General features: G+C 40.3%; 1 protein-coding gene across 4 annotated transcripts in view; it reads right to left on the bottom strand.

Annotated features, from left to right (window-relative positions):
• thyn1 (thymocyte nuclear protein 1) overlaps positions 1-21,441 on the bottom strand; it is a 22,889-nt gene continuing 1,448 nt past the window's right edge. For 2 of the 4 annotated variants that reach the window (XM_072593185.1, XM_072593184.1), the window contains exons 2-8: positions 18,959-19,027; positions 12,926-13,125; positions 11,853-11,921; positions 3,804-3,896; positions 3,186-3,281; positions 1,701-1,851; positions 1-543 (exon numbers count right to left, since the gene is read on the bottom strand). In XM_072593185.1, the coding sequence (XP_072449286.1) occupies positions 497-543; positions 1,701-1,851; positions 3,186-3,281; positions 3,804-3,896; positions 11,853-11,921; positions 12,926-13,125; positions 18,959-19,001 (699 nt within the window). In that variant the 5' untranslated portion in view covers positions 19,002-19,027 and the 3' untranslated portion in view covers positions 1-496. Of the gene's footprint in view, positions 544-1,700; positions 1,852-3,185; positions 3,282-3,803; positions 3,897-11,852; positions 11,922-12,925; positions 13,129-18,958; positions 19,028-21,441 lie in introns of all 4 variants that reach the window. The other 2 variants (XM_072593183.1, XM_072593181.1) reach the window with 1 other exon arrangement.

Below are 21,441 nucleotides of genomic sequence, written 5' to 3' on the forward strand. Positions count from 1 at the left end.
TTTTCATTTTTTTAGAAATTTATTCAATTATACAGCATTTCAAGGACAAACCTTCAAAATAACATGTTAGTTCGGGTATTTATTTATACATGAAAATGTTTGGGTAGTTAATGCTTTCCTCTTTCTGCACTTTGTCTGCAGGTGAAAGTGACGACAGTAATCCTGAAATGGGGGAATGCAGATAATTTCAAAACAAATTGTATATTTTACAGACCACTCTTCTGTTGCTTCTGTGCCATACTATAATCTCTTCTGAGTGTTTGGCCTACTATGATAGTATACATTTGTCCCCTGAAGGAAGCATACAGACTACAGAAATGCAGAAAAATCAAGTCCACTTACAATTCAGCTGCCCATCTTCCTGTTACCAAAGAAAACATGTTGCTTCAGACTACTAGATAAATACATACACGCAACAAATGAGTTCAGTTCACCCAAGACAGAATTAATAACTGGAAGACTGAATAATGACTCTCCCATCTGCACTTTCTTCCATTTAAGTTGGCTTTTGGTCTTCAAGGCTCAGTACAAAGTCAAACTCCTCTGTTGAAGTAATAAATATAGTTTTTAATTCAGTAGTTTACAAGTAAATCTGCTTTTATCAGAATGCCTTTACCATTAAAAGCCATTGAAATACATTGCATAGGACATTAATATCCAAATTAATTCCATTAAAAATATAACTAGTTTCATAAAGCTGTTATGAGGTATGAGTGGCGAAGGAAGTAATGACACCACAGCAGGTTGCCATTGCGAATTAAATCGTACTGCTTCAAATAATCTAGTGCTTCCTTTGCTCTGACTTCGCATTGGAAATATATCTTCTAAAGATTCACTTCTCAAAACAGTAGAAAACTGAAATCAAACTTAGATTTCAAAATTACTAACAAATTTCCCTGCTACCTGCTTCCTAACACACATTGGTAGTTTGCTGTACCTCAGCCAAGTGTTGACGAATATTAAATACAAAGTTTGAATTAATACTGAAAACCTTTGAAGTAAAATTATTCGGGAAATTTAAGACGGTTCATGACCTGAGTGGTTAAAGAATTAGGTTGGACCTTTCTGGGATTAATTAATTAACTAGTGTCTTTATCAGTTGCTGCATTTGTTTTTCCAGGATTGTTTATTTTTATATTATCAGTTGTCAATTGACATTTTAAACAAGGAAAGCGGCAAATTCTTTGCACTCTTAGTACATTAACAGCTATTTCTATATCTTGGTTACTTTAAACCTTGCTTCAGTAAATATCATCTTGTGACTGAATATATAGGGCACAGCACTGACAATGCTAAATCAGTTGACAGGAGATGCAAAATAGTGAGGTGTAATTCTACACTTGTACAGATGAAAGCTAGCTTGTTTTTACAATTAGCTCAAGTTAATGAAAGTCAATTTTTAGAAACAGCACAAACTCATTCCTATGGTTTAATTAATTATGGCAAATACATATCTCCAATTTTATGTTACCCAATGTCTAAAGTTGATAGCTTGCAATTAATTTTTGCAAGAATGGTACTTATAATGCTTGTCTCATAACAATTGACACTGCTTATAACTGGAGGTAGAGAGAAGGTGGTTATTACAGCATACATTTAATACATCAGATGGCTTATGCACAAGTCCCACTTGCTCCAGAGGGGTGTCATAAAATGTCTGAACTAGTCAATTAAAAATATTTATAATGTGCCAACCTCACCTTTGGTTACTGGCTGCACAGAAAGCCTAGCCCTGGTAAACAGTGCCATGTTTTTCAGTGGACCATCTTTTGTTTTATGTTCTTGATGGTGTCTCTTCAATTCAGCCAGAGAGATGTAACGTTTCATCATCCTCACAAATTGCACATCCACCTCAAAAAGAAAGTAAATTTAGACAGTGCTGGACAACTAAGCTGTCCAGCCAACACTACCTTAAAAAAAGGTGAAATCACAAGTCAGAGCTGTGGCTCTTTCAGTACTTGACTTGTCACTTTTTTTTTCATATAGATATAGATACCATACAAGATGTAACATTGGAGCCAGTCAAGGTAGGGTTAGTAAAGTTCAAAAAATTAATCAACTGTCCACTTGTTCAAACAGAAAAAGTTATATAGTGAGAGAAAATTAACACACATTCTGAAAATAAAAGCACAAGAAACTTGAAAAGCACTGCTGGCGTGGCATTTTAAAAATATTAAAAAGAATTCCATCTCATCCACAAAAATAGGCTATTTAGTCCTCATTAGTGTTTGAGATCCACGTGAACCTCTGCCCACACTATTCATCTAAATCTATTAGTAAATTTGCTATTTCTTTCCATTTTTGGTGGTTTCCTCTTAAAAGTAATTACACTACTTGGCTCAGTTTCACATTCCACTCCCAATAAATATGTTTCCCTTGAACTCTTCTTTAAATTTAACAAATGGATAAATATTCAAATTATATTCGAATGGATTGTTTGAATTCACTTATTCACTTACTCCAGACAGCTGCAATGTCTGGTTAAGTTATTCTCCAAACTTTATCCACAACACCAAGTCAATCGTTGATAACCAACATATTGCAGCACCATCTCCAGGGAGCAGTGGTTAATTAGATTTTCACTGCCACTCGACAATCACACAATTGCTGGGATTAAAAATTTAAAATCATCAGTTCTGTCCATGTGATATAATCAGATAACATTGACCAATAATACAGACGTCAGAAAAACGAATAACATATTTTAACCAGTATGATCAGTTGAAATTAACACAATCATTATTTGCAGTAAAAAGCATCGTTGTAATTATTTCGCTCTATGGGAAGAGACGCACACGGGTGAGATGAGCTTCATGATTTGTAAAGTATCAGAACTGATTAGGCACTATGGAATACAAATTACTATTTCACAACAAATAAAAAACAGGAAATATAAAGGGCAGCAAACCAGTAGCTCTGCCTCGATATGATTTATCTCCAAATAGAACATAACGTTGATGCATTGTAACATCTCAAAATACACCCCATAAATTATTACAGTTGCTTTACTTTGTTACCCACGTAATGCAAACTTGTATAAATTATCCTGCGGGTAATGAAAATGTCAGTCTACCTGCTCCGATAAATCATAGCACTGCTCCAGCTGATTTTATAAAAAATCATTCATGAAATAACTGAAAGCCTTTTTAAGTGTTGCAATAAAATACAAGAGAAGATTCCGTTACCATGAACCACTTTGGATTTTGCTTTGTGCTTCTAGGATCATAATGAGGATCTTTCTTGTCAAACTGTGTGTGATCAATGTAAGATTCCTTTACGACCTTTAAAAGAAAGTGAGAAGTACAAATATGGAGAAGTAGTAAGCACTTTAAATGCTGAAGTCTTTGTTCAGAGATTAAGACTTTTAGAATTACAGATTAAAAGCATTGCTGACCATTCATTTTTACACTCAGATGAAGACATCCACCCATAAACTATACTGTTTAGTTTATATTCCATCATTGGCAGACTGGATTTCACTGCCATGCTCATTATATCAATAATGTGCAAAATTTAAATCATGGACATTGGAATATATTTCTGCAGCTGAGTCAGGGAGAAAAATCATTAATTAAAATTGCCTTTTCTTTACCTAGTTAGAGGATATAATAATTTAGAATTCATAACCAAAGGTGAAGTTGGTACATTGTATAGATGCCGTAATAACAACACTGTCACTATAGTTAGAAGCAACGTCACAACTGTTATACTGCTCTTATTTCATAAGTACCATTATTGCTCAAACAGGCACAAAAAAGTTCAAAACTTGTACTAACAGGTTAGTAGCTGTTAGGAATGCAAACCTTGACAAGTGCAGCAATTCCAGGCTCTTTGCAATTGCTGTGGTAGAAAAAGGCCAGCTGTCCCAACTTCATATCTTTCATGAAATTTCGAGCCTAATAACACAATGCATAAATCAAATAAGCTATGATCTCACTTTGCACCTTGCATCTAAATCCAGAGATTTTCATTTAGTCTTGGATACACAATTGATACACTCACATGGACACAGTATATAAAAAGCAGTCAACCTTCTTACTTAACAGGTGTTCATTTTTTGGGACGAACACTTTATTCTGTTTCCAAACTAATAATACTGAAATTGTTTTTAAAAAGTCTCTCAAATGAGTAAAAAGGGATGAAAATACAAGTTAGGCTGCTCAAAATAATTAAACCTTCTTCTGAATTTCATATCAAGCAGAGAGTACAGATATATTAGTAATTACATGCCTCTAGAAACAGCCAGATTTGCACCCAGTTGTACACCTTATCAGAGGGTGCAGTCCTGCTTAACAGAATGAAAAACTGAGCACAAATGATTGATGGACATGATTAAAATATATACAAAAGTTCTTAATTTTTTTTTACAGTAGTCTCAGCTCTGTTCAAAGACTTTTCCTCCCATGATAATGGCCCTTTTCCCAAGTTACAAAGTGTTATAGTTGTTTTCCTCGAAATGCTTTTGCTCAGAAGTGCTCTTCAGATTTTAATGAGATTGCCCAGCAAGTGCAATTCAGCCTTTTCAAGAATAATTAATGCAGTCAGACATTTTCTGACTGGTACCACTCCACTGTGGTTACAATGGACAAGGGAAAAAAAAACTGAGGCAGAAAACATGGAAACTGAAGCATCGGCAGCAGAAGCACACGTCTATTCAGACAGTGTATGGGCTTCAATTGAGAAGCTGATTGTATGACAGCTTTGATCAACAACAGCAGACTGACATTTGCTGTGGGAACATAAAGCATCAGCCCTCATACCAGACCATTAAAAATGGAGACAGGGTGAAGCCATTCATCTTATTGACCCATTCTGTCTTTCAGTGAAATTCAACCCCCAAGCCATTTGTTCCACAAATTGCTAGTTTTTTGCTACCCAATCTCAGATTTAAGAGTCTTGTTCATTTAAGAGGAGTGCTGAGGATGTTAGACAGGCTTTTAGGGAGCTAGGTTGGAAGCTCAGAGTTAGAACAAACAGAGTTGTTGTCTCTGGTTTGTTACCCGTGCCACGTGATAGAGAGTCGAGGAATAGGGAGAGAGAACAGTTAAATGCGTGGCTACAGGGATGGTGCAGGAGGGAGGGATTTCGGTACTTGGATAACTGGGGTTCTTTCTGGGGAAGGTGGGACCTCTATAAACAGGATGGTCTGCACCTGAACCTGAGGGGCACCAGTATCCTTGGGGGGAGGTTTGCTAGTGCTCTTGGGGGGGGTTTAAACTAACTCTGCAGGGGCATGGGAACCCAGACTGTAGCTTTAGGGTGCAGGACCTGGAGTGTAGGGAGGTTAGGAATATGGCATCAATCTTAAAGGAGGGTGCCTGTAAACAGAAGAGTGGCTTGAAGTGTGTATACTTTAATGCCAGAAGTATACGAAATAAGGTAGGTGAACTCGCAGCGTGGGTTGGTACCTGGGACTTCGAAGTTGTGGCTATTACGGAGACATGGCTAGATCAGGGACAGGATTGGCTGTTGCAGGTTCCAGGGTTTAAATGTTTTAGTAGGGTCAGAGGTGGGGGTAAAAGAGGGGGGGGTGTGGCTTTGCTTGTCAAAGATAGTATTACAGCGGTGGAAAGGAAGATGGACGAAGATTTGCCATCTGAGGTAGTTTGGGTTGAGGTTAGGAATAGGAGAGGTGAGGTCACCCTGTTAGGAGTCTTTTACAGGCCTCCTAATAGTCCTAGAATCGTCGAAGAAAGGATTGCGAAGATGATTCAGGAGAAGAGTGACAGTAATAGGGTGATTGTTATGGGAGACTTTAACTTTCCTGATATTGATTGGGAAAGCTATAGCTCAAGTTCGTTAGATGGGTCAGTGTTTGTGCAATGTGTGCAGGAGAGTTTCCTGACACAATATGTAGATAAGCCAACAAGAGGTGAGGCCATACTGGATTTGGTTCTGGGTAACGAACCAGGCCAGGTATTAGAACTAGAGGTAGGTGAGCACTTTGGGGACAGTGACCACAATTCGGTGATTTTTAGTCTAGTGATGGAGAGGGATAAGTGTGTACTACAGGGCAAGAGTTATAGCTGGGGGCAGGGAAATTATGATGCGTTGAGGCATGACTTAGGATGTGTGGATTGGAAAAGTAGATTCCAAGGCAAGAGCGTAATTGATATGTGGAACTTGTTCAAGGAGCAACTATTGAGTGTCCTTGATAAGTACGTACCTATCAGGCAGGGAGGAAAGGGTCGTGTGAGGGAGCCGTGGTTTAATAAGGAGTTGGAATCCCTTGTTAAATGGAAGAGGGCGGCCTTTGTAAAGATGAGGCGTGAAGGTTCAATAGGGGCGATTGAGAGTTATAAGGTAGCCCGGAAGGACCTGAAGAGAGAGCTAAGAGCAGCAAGGAGGGGACATGAAAGGTCCTTAGTTGGTAGGATTAGGGAAAACCCTAAGGCTTTCTATAGGTATGTTAGGAATAAAAGAATGACTAGGGAAGGAATAGGTCCAATCAAGGATAGTAATGGGAAGTTGCGTGTGGAGGCTGAAGAGATTGGGGAGGTGCTGAATGAATACTTTTCGTCAGTATTCACTCAGGAACAGGACATTGTTGTCGATATGAATACTGAGGCACAAATAAGTAGAATGGATGGCTTTGAGATATGTCGAGAAGAGGTGTTGGAAATTCTGGCAAGGGTGAAAATAGATAAGTCCCCTGGGCCTGATGGCATTTATCCTAGGATTCTCTGGGAAGCAAGGGAGGAGATTGCAGAGCCATTGGCCTTGATTTTTGTGTCCTCTTTGTCGACAGGCGTAGTGCCAGAGGACTGGAGGCTAGCAAACGTGGTTCCCTTGTTCAAGAAGGGGAGTAGGGATAATCCTCGTAACTATAGGCCAGTGAGTCTCACTTCTGTTGTGGGCAAAGTCTTAGAGAGAATTGTAAGGGATAGGATTTATGCACATCTGGATAAGAATGATGTGATCAAGGATAGTCAGCATGGTTTTGTGAAGGGCAGGTCGTGCCTCACAAACCTTATTGAATTCTTTGAGAAGGTGACTAAGGAGGTAGATGAGGGGAAAGCGGTAGATGTGGTATATATGGATTTTAGTGAGGCGTTTGATAAGGTCCCCCATGGTAGGCTACTGCAGAAAATACAGCGATATGGCATTGAGGGTGAGTTGGAGGTTTGGATTAGGAATTGGCTCTCTGGAAGAAGACAGAGGGTAGTAGTTGATGGCAAAGGTTCATCTTGGAGTGCCGTCACTAGCGGTGTTCCGCAAGGATCTGTTTTGGGACCATTGCTGTTTGTCATTTTTATAAATGACCTGGAGGAAGGGTTAGAAGGTTGGGTGAGCAAGTTTGCGGATGATACGAAAGTCGGAGGAGTTGTAGACAGTGAGGAAGGATATGGCAGGTTACAGCGGGATATAGAGAAGCTGCAGAGCTGGGCAGAAAGGTGGCAAATGGAGTTCAATGAAGCTAAGTGTGAAGTGATTCACTTTGGTAAGAGTAATAAAAAGATGGATTACTGGGCTAATGGTAGACTACTTGGTAGTGTGGAAGAGCAGAGGGATCTTGGTGTCCATGTACACAGATCTCTGAAAGTTGCCACCCAGGTAAATAGTGCAGTGAAGAAGGCATATGGCGTACTGGCTTTTATTGGTAGAGGAATTGAGTTCCGGAGTCCTGAGGTCATGCTGCAGTTGTATAAGACTCTGGTGCGGCCGCATCTGGAATATTGTGTGCAGTTTTGGTCGCCATACTATAGGAAGGATGTGGAGGCACTGGAACGGGTGCAGAGGAAGTTTACCAGGATGTTGCCTGGTATGGTAGGAAGATCCTATGAGGAAAGGCTGAGGCACTTGGGGTTGTTTTCTTTGGAGAAAAGAAGGTTTAGGGGTGATTTGATAGAGGTGTACAAGATGATTAGGGGGTTAGATAGGGTTGACAGTGAGAACCTTTTTCCACGTATGGAGTCAGCTATTACAAGAGGGCATAGCTTTAAATTAAGGGGGGGTAGATATAGGACTGATGTTAGGGGTAGGTTCTTCACTCAGCGAGTTGTAAGTTCATGGAATGCCCTGCCAGTAGCAGTAGTGGACTCTCCCTCTTTATGGGTATTTAAGCGGGCATTGGATAGGTATATGGAGGATAGTGGGTTAGTGTAGATTAGGTGGGCTTTGATCGGCGCAACATAGAGGGCCGAAGGGCCTGCACTGCGCTGTATTCTTCTATGTTCTATGTTCTATGTTACTTTTGTGTGGAAGAATTGCAAACCTTTATTATCACCCTTTGTGTGAAGATGTGCTAGCTAATGCCAAAGTTGATGGCACTTTTGTATGTTCACCAGACTGACCTGGAAGACGGTGTCAATGAGATACATTACTGCATTAAGCTGGCAATTGACATGTCAAGTGTGTCCTGTAAAACTTTCCAGAGAGTAGATGTGCCACCTAGCACAACTTATCATGAAGACAGATGGAGTGCACTGAAGCCAACAGAAGGAGAAGATCATGCACTGTGACGAAGGGAACCAGAGCCGGAAAGACACAAACCAGAACGTAGCTTGTAATGGAGGTTTTCACCCAATACGTGCCACCATGAAAGCCACAAATCAAAGCAAAAAATGATATAGCTTTTATTAAACTTAAAAGTTTCATTGTAAGTGCACTTAAGGCAGAAATGTAGTGTAGTAATGTCACTGGACTAATATTCAGGGAAACAGGCTAATGGTCAGTGCACAAGGGTTCAAATTCCATCATTATAGCTGTTGGAATTTAAATTCAATTATTAAGATAAGGAATTGAAAGCTAGTCTCAGGACTGGTGACTGCAAAATTATAACTGATTTATAAAATCCAGTGATTTTTCTAGTCTACACTTATGTAGGAGTAAAGGGGGCAACAAAATCAAGGGTCCATATTCCATATAAGTAAGCTGTGTGCTAAGAGTTCAGGTCCACGATTTGCACATCCTTCACTATTCTGGAAATGCTAGACACTCCTGGTAGTCTGGATGACAATATGAGCAGGAGGTGCTTCCACCTGCAGCAATTCAAGCTCCGGGTTCTGGAGCCTGACTGGCTGCGAAGCACTAGTCCAGGCACAAAGTTGACAGGTTCATGGACAACGAATTTTGGGACATGGACACCCAGTGCAGGAAGAGAGGGAATGGGTGACTGCCAGACAGAAGGAGACCAAGCAGATGGAGCATCTCCTAAGTACATCTTGCTGGCAAGCAGTTTTTGGTAACAGTGATGATTCATTGTGAGGTTAGTCAGACCCAAGGCTATGGCACTGTGGGTGGTTCAGTTGTTCAAGGTGGGAGGAAAAATGTGAAAGAGCAACAATGGAGAGGATTTGTTAGCGAAGAGAGCAGACAGACATTCCGCGGCCTTGGAAGTGTTACAAAGTTGTGTAGCATACTCGTCAAGTGGAAAGCAACAAGTTAAAATTTATTTGTAAAACATGATAGGAGGGATGAGTGCATGACTCCTTTAAGAGGTATAGGGTTTTTGTAAGCTTAGAGATTTACACAGAAAATGTGTCTGTAAGCAGCTGAAAATGTATAGACAGTTCGAAAATTGAAACAACATAGATTCCTACAGCACAAAGACAGGCCCTTTGGCTCAAATTGGTCCATGCTAACCAAAATGTCCATCCAGCTAACCCCATTTTCCTGCACTTGGCTCATACCTTTCTAATCCTTTCCTATCCATGTATTTGTCCAAGTGCCTTTTAAAATGTTGTTAACGTACCTGCCTCAACCACTTCCACTTGCAGCTCATTCCATATGCGCACCACCCTCTGTATAAAATTTACCCCTCAGGTTCCCTTTTATTCTTTCCCCTCTAACCTAAAACTGATGCCCTTTAGTTCTCATTTCCCCAATCCTGAGAAAAAGACTGAGTGCATTCATCCTATCCATGCCTCTCACGATCTTATACAGCTCTAAGGTCCCCCTTACTCCCCTATACTCTAAAGAAAAACATCCTAGCTTGTCCAACCTCTACCTACAACTCAGACCATTGAGTCCAGGTAACATGCTTGTAAATTTCTTCTGCACTCTTTCAGTTTAATAACATTCTTCCTAATAACAAGGTGACCAAAACTGAGGTGCAGCCTCACCAACATCCTGTATAACTGAAACATAACTTCCCAACTTCTATACTCAATGCCCTGACTGATGAAGGCTAGTGTGCCAAAAACGTTCTTCACTACCATGTTTACCCATGACTCTCCATGTATCAATTGCCTGTGTGACTGGAAACCTTAGGCTTGTTTTGATGTGTTGGCAACTAGCTTGAAATCTGCCAATGAATTTAAACGAGCCTTAGAAATTGAAAACCGATTGATTTTAAATCTAATGGTTTTGACAATCTCAGACCAATGTTATTGTAAGAAAGTTGATATGTCATCCAAGGTATATAAAAACATGGCTTATGGAAATCAGGGGAGAGAAAACTGCCATCTGAGGAATTAACATCCAGCTCTCACAGAAATCTCTACATTCTCTGAGAGAGCAACATCTATCCATAAAAGGCACCACGGCACTTCTAGCTAAGAGCCCTAATGGAAGAGGAAACATCCCTGACTGGAGAGACAGCGGAGAAGGCAGAACATCCTGGGAAACACATCCTGTATAGATTGAGAATCTAAGCTTTAATTTAATTTTTTATGACTTGAGTTTATTGGGACTACATACCAGTAGAATTTGGTTCAGCTAGGGAATAGTTATTGGTTAGGGGAGAATTGTTCTGTTTGTGAGGAATTCTGGTAATTTGTTCACTGTTAGGGTTAAATAAATAAATTGTTACTTGTTGCTTATAAAGTGAATATCAGGGACTTTTTTCATTTAATAACTCCTTTAAAACAGATTACGAGGCGAGGCAAGCTTCCCTGGGTGCTTTGGGTGTTAATTAATAGAAGGGACCTCTACACCCACAGTCAGAGACTGGGAGGGCTTGTTTTTTGGTTTAATTATCAAAGAGGTTCAATCTTCCCCTTCGTAATAGAAGTGACTCCAAAAATACATGTTGCCTTTCAGGAATCAGGATCAAGGGTATCATGGAACAGGTGCAGGATATCCTATAGGGGGAGGGTGAACAGTTGGATGTCATGATCCCTGTTACAATCAATGACACCAGCAGAAAGAGAATTGAGGTCCTGCAGGCAGGCTTTAGGGAGTTTGATTGGAAATTGTCAAGCAGGACTTAAAAAGATAGCAATCTCCAGATTATTTCAGGTGCCACACAGTAATGAGTATAAAAAGAGGATCCAGCAGATGAGTACATGGCTGGGCAGATTATGCAGCAAGGAGGTCTTTTGATTCCTGAGATATTGGAACCATTTCAGGGTGAGATGGAAACTGTACAAGCTAAACTGTCCTGAAAGATGGGCAGGGTTGGAACTGGACATTCCTGATTATACAGCATTTAAACAAAATAAAAAGAGGAATAGAAAAGTAGCCTCAATATTGACATAGCAATCAATTATATATGAAATAAGAGGGTGACAGCTAACCTGTACAATAAAATAATGCAAATCGGTTCCAGAGGGGTTACATTCCTACACTTTCAAACAGAGATTAGTCCTTCAGTCAATTGAAAATAAACTACATAGAGTATTCAATCCAATGACACATAGTATTAGCAGCTAGCAATTTGTGCACTTAAAAGATTCATCAAAACATTAATATTGATCAATTTTGAATTCCAAATTAAAAATAAAATCAGAAGCTAAGAAATTATCTAATTTGACCTTGAAATTGTTACCTTTCTGAACGTATGATCTTTGTACGTATGATCTTGTTCTAGATTTTTTAACATATTCTATACTTATACATGAATAAAAGATTCAATCCAAATAAATTTGATCCTATAAAACTAGGATCCTCATTGGGATGTCCAGTCTTACCTGGTAGTTCCGAACACCATCCCAGCATGCCGTCTGATTTTGTTGTGCCTTCAAATCCTCAACTCCAAACTAAGAACAGAATCAAAGAAAGAATTTAAATATAATGTGGAAATATTTATCTTATTTTCCCCCTCAAAGTAATAACTCACAAAGTTTATTTGGTAAATACTAAAAATTCACAACAGTAACAAATAACCCTGTTGTTGACTAATTTTTCACCTTCACCTTCTATCCTTTCTGTGCACAACCCTCCACCCATCTGCATAAAAAAACACAAGTATAATTGAAAGGGAAATTAAGGAACTGGGTTCATATTTATTCATGTTTTAAAATGGGCCAGAGGTTGGTTGCTGAGCAAGGTCATCCTCAATTTTCTCAATATGGTAATTTAATTATCCCACCATTAAATATTTAGGATGAACGTTACTGAAACTGCTTTGGTCAATTAAAATAAAGCAAAGCTTAGATTGTGATCAATGCTTTTATATAGAAATATAGCACAACCAGTGAAATTGTATAAAGAGCTTAAGAAACAACTCAGGTGCAGGTCATACTGCCTCTTCTATACCTCCTCCACTGGCCTTAACAACCCTTGTATCGCTTGACTGCCTTGGTTTCCAAAAATCTTAACAATCTCAGTCTTCAACGTATTAACAACACCATATTGATTAGCCCTCTGGGATAGAGAATTATAAACATTTACAACTCTGATTTAAGAAATGTCTCCTGACCACAGTAGTGAATGGCTGATCTCTTATCTGAGATTTTGACCCCCTATTTCTAGACTGTCCAGCTTCGGAAACAGCCCTGCAGGATCCACTTTGTGATGAAATCCGAAAGAAATTACAGATTAGCTGTCATTCTTCTAAATGACAGAGAATAACACCCTAAACCACTCAATCTCTCATGACAACTCTCATCTGAAGAATCAACCTAGAGAACCTTCTCCTTTTTAGGTAAGGAGGCAAAAACTGTATACTGTATAATAAAAATTAAGAAACCTAATTCAACGCTCATCACTATTCCTTTTGCATAATATTGTAAATCACCCTCTTATGAGAATAACACGTTACCTTCACATCAACACCATTTTCAATTCGGCTTTCTGGTTCTGATTTCATCAGCCAAAAGCTATGTGCCTCTTTGTTGCCTTTATCCTCTACAGATGACTTTGCTGCCTTTCTACTGTCACTGGTTGAACTTTTTTTAGTTACATCTTCAGTTGAGTTATCCAGTTCTTTTTTAGCAGATTTGGCAGCTGGTTCAATTAATTCTACTGGCAATAGAGGACAAGCAACATCAGGAAAGTAATAGAATCTTTTCCACAGATGAAGAGATAACAAGACACAGATTTGACAATGAATAAGTGCTGACTCGGGAATTTGGTGCGAGTCAGATTTCTTTCAAGCTATAATAATGCAGTCAGACTCGAATTGAGAAATGTAAAACTGCAGCTAGCTAAGAACCTTAGTTTAACAGAATCCATCCAGCAGTGGCAGCTACCATTCAATTGAAATTCCTTACCTGAATATTACTGCAGAAGGAAGCTAACGTAGCAGTTGCAACTTGAGTTTAGCTATCAGCCTCTACATAAGTTGACTGCATGGAAATAACAAGGCCTATATGCAATGTGAAATGGCTGCTAACTTAGGAATTTGGTGCAGAGGAGAAAGAAGGTGCTGTTTTCATACATATTTATCAGCATCTAGTAGCTGAAAGATGTTCAGAGGCATTAATTAATGAGAGGGAGAGGTAGTGAGCTGTTGATAATGTCACTGGACCATTAATCAAAGACTCAGACTAATATCCTGGGGACACAGATTTGAATGTCACCATGGCGGATGGTAAAATTTCAATGTTAAAATCTTTGTAAAAACCAGTCCAATAGTGACTGCAAACCATTGTCTCTTATTACACATACCAGTGTGGTTCACCAATGCCTATTAGGGAAGGAGATCTGCCAAATATATTTAGTCTAACTTACATGTGACTCCAAGCTCACAATAATGGTCAATTCTTAGATGTTCTGTGAGTAGCTAACAAGCTACTCTTTGTATAGAACAAAGTCTGGGAGGGCGGTCAGTCGCTGGTGTGCGTCCGCACCCAGGTCGCGACGTTCCGCCTTCAGACCTTGCGGCGATACCTTTACATCGAGCCTCCTCCTAGGTGGTGCGCCATGGCGACGTATTTTTTCCGCCAGGTGCGTAACCTCAACTACGACACGCAGCTCTTGTTCGTCGACCGTGACGGTTTGGAGGTCGCCCTCAAGGCGCTGCCTGTCTTTTACCAGGACCTGATCACTGTCTGGAACATGGTCGAATCGCGTCGTGCCTACCTTCCGGCTGGAGTAGCGGCTGTCGTCAGGGAGCCGTTGCTCAGGAATCCGCACCTCCGTGCTCGCGGGTTCGAGTGGCTGTCGGAGGGGAGGGCCGTGGCGGTGAGGGCGACCAGGGTCGGGGACGTGCTGGGTGCCGGGGGCCTGGGCTGGACGCTGCCGCAGGACATAGCGAGCAGGGCAGCGGTAGACGTCTGGTACGTGGCCACCGCCATCCGACGCCTTAAAAAGGCGGTGCTTGGACCCGACGTAGTGCACCAGTTGGAGGACGCTCAGGTGTGCGGTGGGATCCTGTCCGCGCTCACCCCAGCCCGGACGGAATTTCACATTGGCCCCAAGGTCCCGTACTTCCCGCGGGAGCCTGTGCCCCACAACCTGAGCCGCCTCCGGAATTTTAATTTTGTCCCTTTCAGGGATATAAAAAGGAAGGCCCTGTATCGACTGCTGCTGCACACCGTCCACCTCTTCTCCCTCATCCACCGTCCGGACACGCCTTGGCGTGCCCATTTGCCACCGGGCGGTGGAGATCCCCAGTGGAGGGATCTCTACGCAGGAGTCCTCCCCCTTTCTCTCGGGGATCTGGGGTGGAGGGTGCTGCACGCAGCAGTCCCCTGCAACCGCAGATTGCGGTGGTTCACGGACTCCCAGCCCAACTGCTTGTTCTGTGGCACTGTGGAGTCCGTGGACCATGTATATATTGGGTGTGGGCGTTTGCACTCCCTTTTTGATTTTCTTAAAAACCTTCTCCTCTGTTTCTGGCTGCACTTCAGTCCCACGCTCCTGATCTTCGGGCACCCGGTACGGAGGAGGGAGGGCAGGTCCGAGGACCTCCTCGTGGGTCTGCTCCTGGGCCTGGCCAAACTGGCCATCAACAGGTCCAGGCAGCGGGCCGTGGAGGGGGTCGTTAGGGCCGACTGCCTGCCCCTCTTCCGGGGTTACGTTAGAGCCCGGGTGTCCTTGGAGAAGGAGCATGCGGTGTCCACCAACACCCTGGAGTCGTTCAGGGAGAGGTGGGCGCCGCAGGGAGTGGAGTGCATCATTTCTCCCTCCAACTCTATTTTGATTTAGTCCCTACCCTCCCCTTCACTGTTTTGATCACACAGCATTGCCCTGTGGTTTGAAGGGCAGTGCTTGTCACTGGCCACTCGGGTGATTTTCATATCTTCCTGGTGGTGGAAATTGAATAAAGATTGGTGCACTTTGTGTCTTTTCACTGTGTCAAAAAAAAAGAAAAAAAAATAGAACAAAGTCTAAGTGGACTATCAGGCTTCTAGCCATCAGAAACACAAATAATAAACTCAGCTCGGTCGACTCTGTAATGTCCTTTCTGATAGGAGAGCTATCCCACAGTCTAGTCAAGCAACAGCTGACATAGTCGTACTCATAGAATCATACCTTACAGACAATGTTCCAGACAGAGTCAGGTCACTTCATTATTTGGAGTGTCACAAATAGTGCTGATTGTGCAATCATCAGCGCACATCCCCGCTTCTGACTTTAGGATGGAAGCAAGATCATTGGTGAAGCAACTGAATATTGCTCCTAGAATACTGCTGAGGAAGACCTGCAGAGAAATTCTGGAACTAAAGTAATTGATCAACACCTGCACAACCACATTCCTTTTTTGCATGTATAGACTCCAACTAACACAGAATTTTCCCTGTGATTTCCATGGGCTCCTGTTTTTTTTTTGTTTTGACTCCCTGATACCATACTGAGTGTGTCCTGACTTACTGATGGAACTGACCAATCAGAGGTGGTGACACAGTGGCATACACTGAGCAGACAATTGCTCTGAGTCCTCAAGTAAATTCAGAGATATAGATAGAAGAGTAAAATGGGTAAGCTCTTGAGAAGTATATGTACTGGAATTTGTGGTGGAGGCAGGTAAAATTGGGACCTACAAAAATGAGAGTTGGTTAAGGTTTTGAAACGGAAATACTTGCAGGACTACCTGGAAAGAGGAGGGGGGGTGAGATTAACTAACTCTTCTACAGGAGGCTGACATAGATAGGATGGGTCAAGTTGCTCTTCTTCCATGCTTTAGCCATTCTATGATTCGATACAAGTTTCAGATGCAGTATATTGAAGTGTTACCACGAGTTCACAACTCATTCATGGCAGTGGAGGACGACGCTCGGTTCTCCGAATCCAGGCCAGCTCTCTGTAAAGCACACTAGTCTGTCCCATTCCACCAATATACCCACATTTTTAAAAAATTACAAGTTTATTAAGTGAATTCAAATTTCACAAGCAATATAGTTAAATTTACATTGATGTCCTCATAGCATTATCCTAAGGCCTGGGTTTCTAGTTGCTGTGCTACTATCTCCCCAGTCAATGTGTCCTCTTTTTTAATATACTGTATATCCAGAAATGCTTTATGCGTCACTGAACATCTTTTCTCCACAAGCCAACTACCTGTGTTACTTTTTCTTATTCATCCTCCACCGTTAAATCACCCATACTTCTGAATCAATTACCAATTTACTGCAATATATCCTTTTTTTCATATTTTCTAATCAATCTGTTTAGAGATGTTACTACACAGCTAGGTGCATATGGGACATGACCCCAGGCCTCCTGCTCCAGAGGCAGTTCACTACTACTACCCACAAGACCCCTCCAATGTATCTTTTTTTAAAAACAGTTCAAAAAAGTTTATTTAATAAGTTCCAGTGTTGTTCAGTTGTGGCTCTTACTCTCGAAAGCTTCCAAAAAGTCCAGTTTGGAGATGTGATTGTGCAACTCTGGAGCTGGTGGGTTTTGAACCCAGGCCACCTGACTCATAGGTAGAAACATCTTCACTATGCCACAAGTAGCTTCTTAATATTTTTATAATCAATCTGCTCAAAGATGTTATTACACACCATTGGTGTAGGTGGGACTTTAACCTGGGCATCCTGATCCAGGGATTATGGACACTACCACTGTACCACAAGAGGGCCCTTCCAATATATCCTCTTCTTGTTTTGAAGACAGTGCAAAAAAGTTTCACAAGAGTGGTTCTAGAAGTTAAAGAATTTCAGTTATGAAGACACTTTGGAGAAACATGGGAGGAAAGGAGGTCTAGAGGACATTTAGTAAAGGAATTCAAAATGATGAGGCAACTGGACAAAGTAGATAGAGAGAGACTGTTTTCACTCTTGACAGGATTGGGAATCAGATGGATAGATTACGTAACTGACAAAAAAGCAAACGTAATATAAGAGAATCCTTTTTCAAATATAAAGCAGTTAAGACCTGGAATGCACTGTCTAAGAGCATGAAACAGCCAAATCAATTGAAACATTCATTTGGGAATTACATGGTTACTTGAAAAAGAAATGCAGGGTTACTGAGCAAGAGTAGGAGAATGACACTGAACTGTTCATTCAAAAAGATAGAGTGGACAAGATGAACTGAAAGGCTTCCTTCTGCACTGTAGCAATTCTCGGATTCTGTAATTCCTTGCCAAAATCTTAAATCTGCATTCCATAGTTCTTATATAATCACATTTTCCTTGACTACCATATCCAAGTCTGTCATAACACTCCATCAAATCTCCCATCAGTTTCCTTTATTTTCCCCCAAGGAGAACAAGGCAGATGGTTAAATGCTTGGTCAAAGATTTCAAGTTCCTATTTCCTTTGAGAGTTGGAGATTTAAAGGAATTCAAGAAGTTAGGGCATAGACAGCTAAAGGCACAGCCACCAGTGAACTAACTAAAATTAAGAATGTATAAGAGGCCAGAACTACAGCAGCACAAAGATCACAGAAGAATTGGAGCTGAGGAAGTTACAGAGACATAAAGGGTCAAGACCTTTGAGATACTTGAAAACAAAAGGACACAAATGTTTCCACTGGCTGTTGGTTGACCATTGCTGCAATGTAGATCAATGAGCATGTGAGTGACAAGGGAAGAGAACTTGATGTGATATGAGATTGCCTCAAGTATATAGGTAAAGTGTTGAGATTTAAACTGCTGCTTTTGCATTCTGGGTGCCAACAAATCTCATAATTTCCCCAATCCAAATTAATGTGCCCAGTCATCATTAGCACATATACCCTTGCGAGTGTGAACTTTCTGTATTGAAAATTACAACCATGAACTCACATTTCAGCCACATCACACCACTCTGCAAGTACACCAAGATCTATCCATAAATCATACCTCAAAGCTTTCCAAGAAAAGCATCCATGCTCGTGACCTGATTATTCAGTGAATTTAGCCAGTAATAGTTGACAGTAAAGGCCAAGATTATTTAGGATTTTGGGTGAAATGCAACATGTGGCTTTAGAACACACAGAGATACACAAATACAAATTGTTGTTGTTGTTGAAGGGGTTTCTTTATCCTACCAATACCACACTGCACCCAAACATCTGTGTGAGTATCAAACGGAAGAGTGATCCCAGATGTAAAGCCAATCCCTCTATAAATATCCTGCTGACTTTCACTATCAGGTGATGCTGAATAATTATCATCTTAATGAGGGATGTGGGATAGAGATGCTCCAAACTCTGCAGCTACACTCAAGCAAAGGACTAGTGGATTCAAGAACAGAGTAACGTGGAAGGAAGTAACAGAAAATTATATCAAGTTCACAAACACGAACATTCCCCATAATTTAGCAAATAGGGAAACTCTTAGAACGGCTCTATTAAAAGCTTCACCACTCACTACAGATCACAATACATCACTCACTGATGCTCCTCCATTGTAAAGCCATTGCATTAACCATCATCAATGAACATAGAATCATTGGCAAAACATAGGAAAAAGTATTACTTGATTTTCCATTTCCACCACGTTTTTTGTTTTTTGGAGACATCTTTGACTTTTCAACTTTTTTGTATCCTATAATGAGAAAAATATATAATATTGCCAGTGAAACACTACAGTTGTAAGTAAGTTAGCTTGGCTGTTAAAATTGCATTGAACTTCCAGAACAAGAAAACCTGTTCCCCAAACATCAGTATCTGCATAAAATGGTTAAAACATTAGACAATTTGGTTATATGGAGATTGTAATAAAAATGCTATTATACCAAAATACTGATTTGAAACCCATTAGTCAATGTTCATCATATTTTGAAGAGCACATTTTGAAGGTGCTATTAAAGTTGTTTGTTTACAAATCATGTTAAAAAACACATCATCACATATTTGTAGTAGCACTGTGACATGTCACTGATTCTCTAATACAGAGATTCACCAAATCCCACACAGCAATGGACCACTTTAACAAAAACCATCAAAATTTGTTGTTTTCCCAGCAAGTCTCTCAGGCTTTAATGTGAATCCAGAAAACATTTGTTCAGGTTCACTGAATACTTCAGGAGAGCACATAGAACCAATCCACTAATGCAATAAAATCAAGATTCCAATATGGAAAACAACTGACTACTCATAATAACTAAGGCACATATATTTTATTGATCAGACAGATTGTTCAAACTTAACTGCTATCACTTTGATTTATAATGAATTAATTAATCAATTAAAATGCATAGGTACTTTATATTAATTGTCTGATGGCCAAAGCCACAATTAAGGGAGGTAAAGATTGTGGGATCATTTACCATTTGTGGTAAAGCTGACTTCAGGAAACAATGGGTCTAGAGAACAAACTGAGGAATCTAGATCAGGCATAGGAAGTTGAGAGGCTGATTATGCCAACATTTCCATAGTCCTATTGCTGGAAACCTTTTCACAAGATCACTGCAGTCCAATGTTTTAACAATGAATATATTCAACCAAAGTCTTAGCCAAGGTACAAAGGCATTCTTGACTGATGATAAAGGAAAAAACAAAATCCTGAGCCAGAGACCATACCTGCTTTCAGCCAAAGGTATATTCAGCAGATACACATGCACACTCTTACAGCAACCAAAGTTTGAGAAAAGGTACCCTGAAATCCACTTGAAAACTGAAATCACTCAATTGTAAAACATTTTGATAAAAGCTTGACAATATTTAGAAGTTCTTTTCTTTTATTGTGGTGGAAGGCAAATCAGGAGAATTTATGTCAAAGAAGTCACAAAAGATAGAACAAACTGCTTTTCATTCACAATGATTCAATACTCCAATTTTTATTTTTTCAAGACAGTAATGTTAGCAAGAAAGCCAAAGAATTCACTACATTCTGAGAATTGGACAACTTCCCAATTTTTTTTTGAAAGGCAGATAATGCAAATTCATTGTACACCTTGACACTAAATGCTTCCACTGAGACTGGCTCCTCTGACAGAGGATTTGCAGCTGGTCAGCAGTAAAATTGTTTAACTTGTTCCACAAATGGTTGTGCTCTGCAAAATACTTCTTCACAGCTTATCATTCTAGTCCCACAGAAACTCAAATTCAGGGCTTGGATTTGGAAAAGTAGTTCTGCATGATTTTATTGTCACACATTGCTCTTACTGTTTCTATTCAGCATTTTGTATTAAAGATGAGATAGTTGTTTCAGGTCCAAATAAGCATGAAATTTCACCAAGAATGAATAGTTGTTGAACAGTGGATACAAACATGGTGCAACGACTTTGTATATTCCCAAAAACATAGTAACAGAGCCACACAGTATGGACACAGACCCTTCAGTCCAACCTGTCCATGCTATTCATGTTCCCAAACTAAACTAGTCCCACTTGCCTGTGCGCTTGGCCCATATCCTTCCAAACTTATTCTATTCACAAACTTATCCAAATGTCTTTTAAATATTACAAATACACCTGCTTCTACCACTTTCTCTGGCAGTTAATCCACATACAATTTTTTCTTGTCTCACCTTAAAAATATCCCCCTTGTTTTGAACCCACCTACCCGAGGAAAAAGACCCCTGTTTATGCCGCTCATGATTCTATAAATCTCAATAAGAACACTTCTCAATTTCCTATGCTCCAGTGAAAAAAGTCCCAGTCTTGCCAATCTATTTTTACATCTCAAACCCTCCATTCCCAGCAACATCCTGGTAAATCTCCTTGGATAAGTCAATGTCAACACCAATCACAAGATTCCAGTATGGCAAACAGGAAATATAGGGAACTGTGGGATTACTGCAGTAAAGAAAATTTAATCCTTTGAATTCTTATGATATTTGACGTACTGTTGTTACATCAGACTACACATCAATTTCATTTCAAAACATAACATTTCTCTCCTTCAGTTTTCCATTCAAAGTTAGCAAATGTAAACTAGTTATATCGACTATCATTGGGAATATACATATTCGTGCCGTGTTTGTATCCTTTGTTCAGCACTTTCGGCCACCCCAGT

This window comes from Chiloscyllium punctatum, chromosome 23 (genome assembly GCF_047496795.1).
Source record: "Chiloscyllium punctatum isolate Juve2018m chromosome 23, sChiPun1.3, whole genome shotgun sequence".
NCBI classification, from domain to species: domain Eukaryota; kingdom Metazoa; phylum Chordata; class Chondrichthyes; order Orectolobiformes; family Hemiscylliidae; genus Chiloscyllium; species Chiloscyllium punctatum.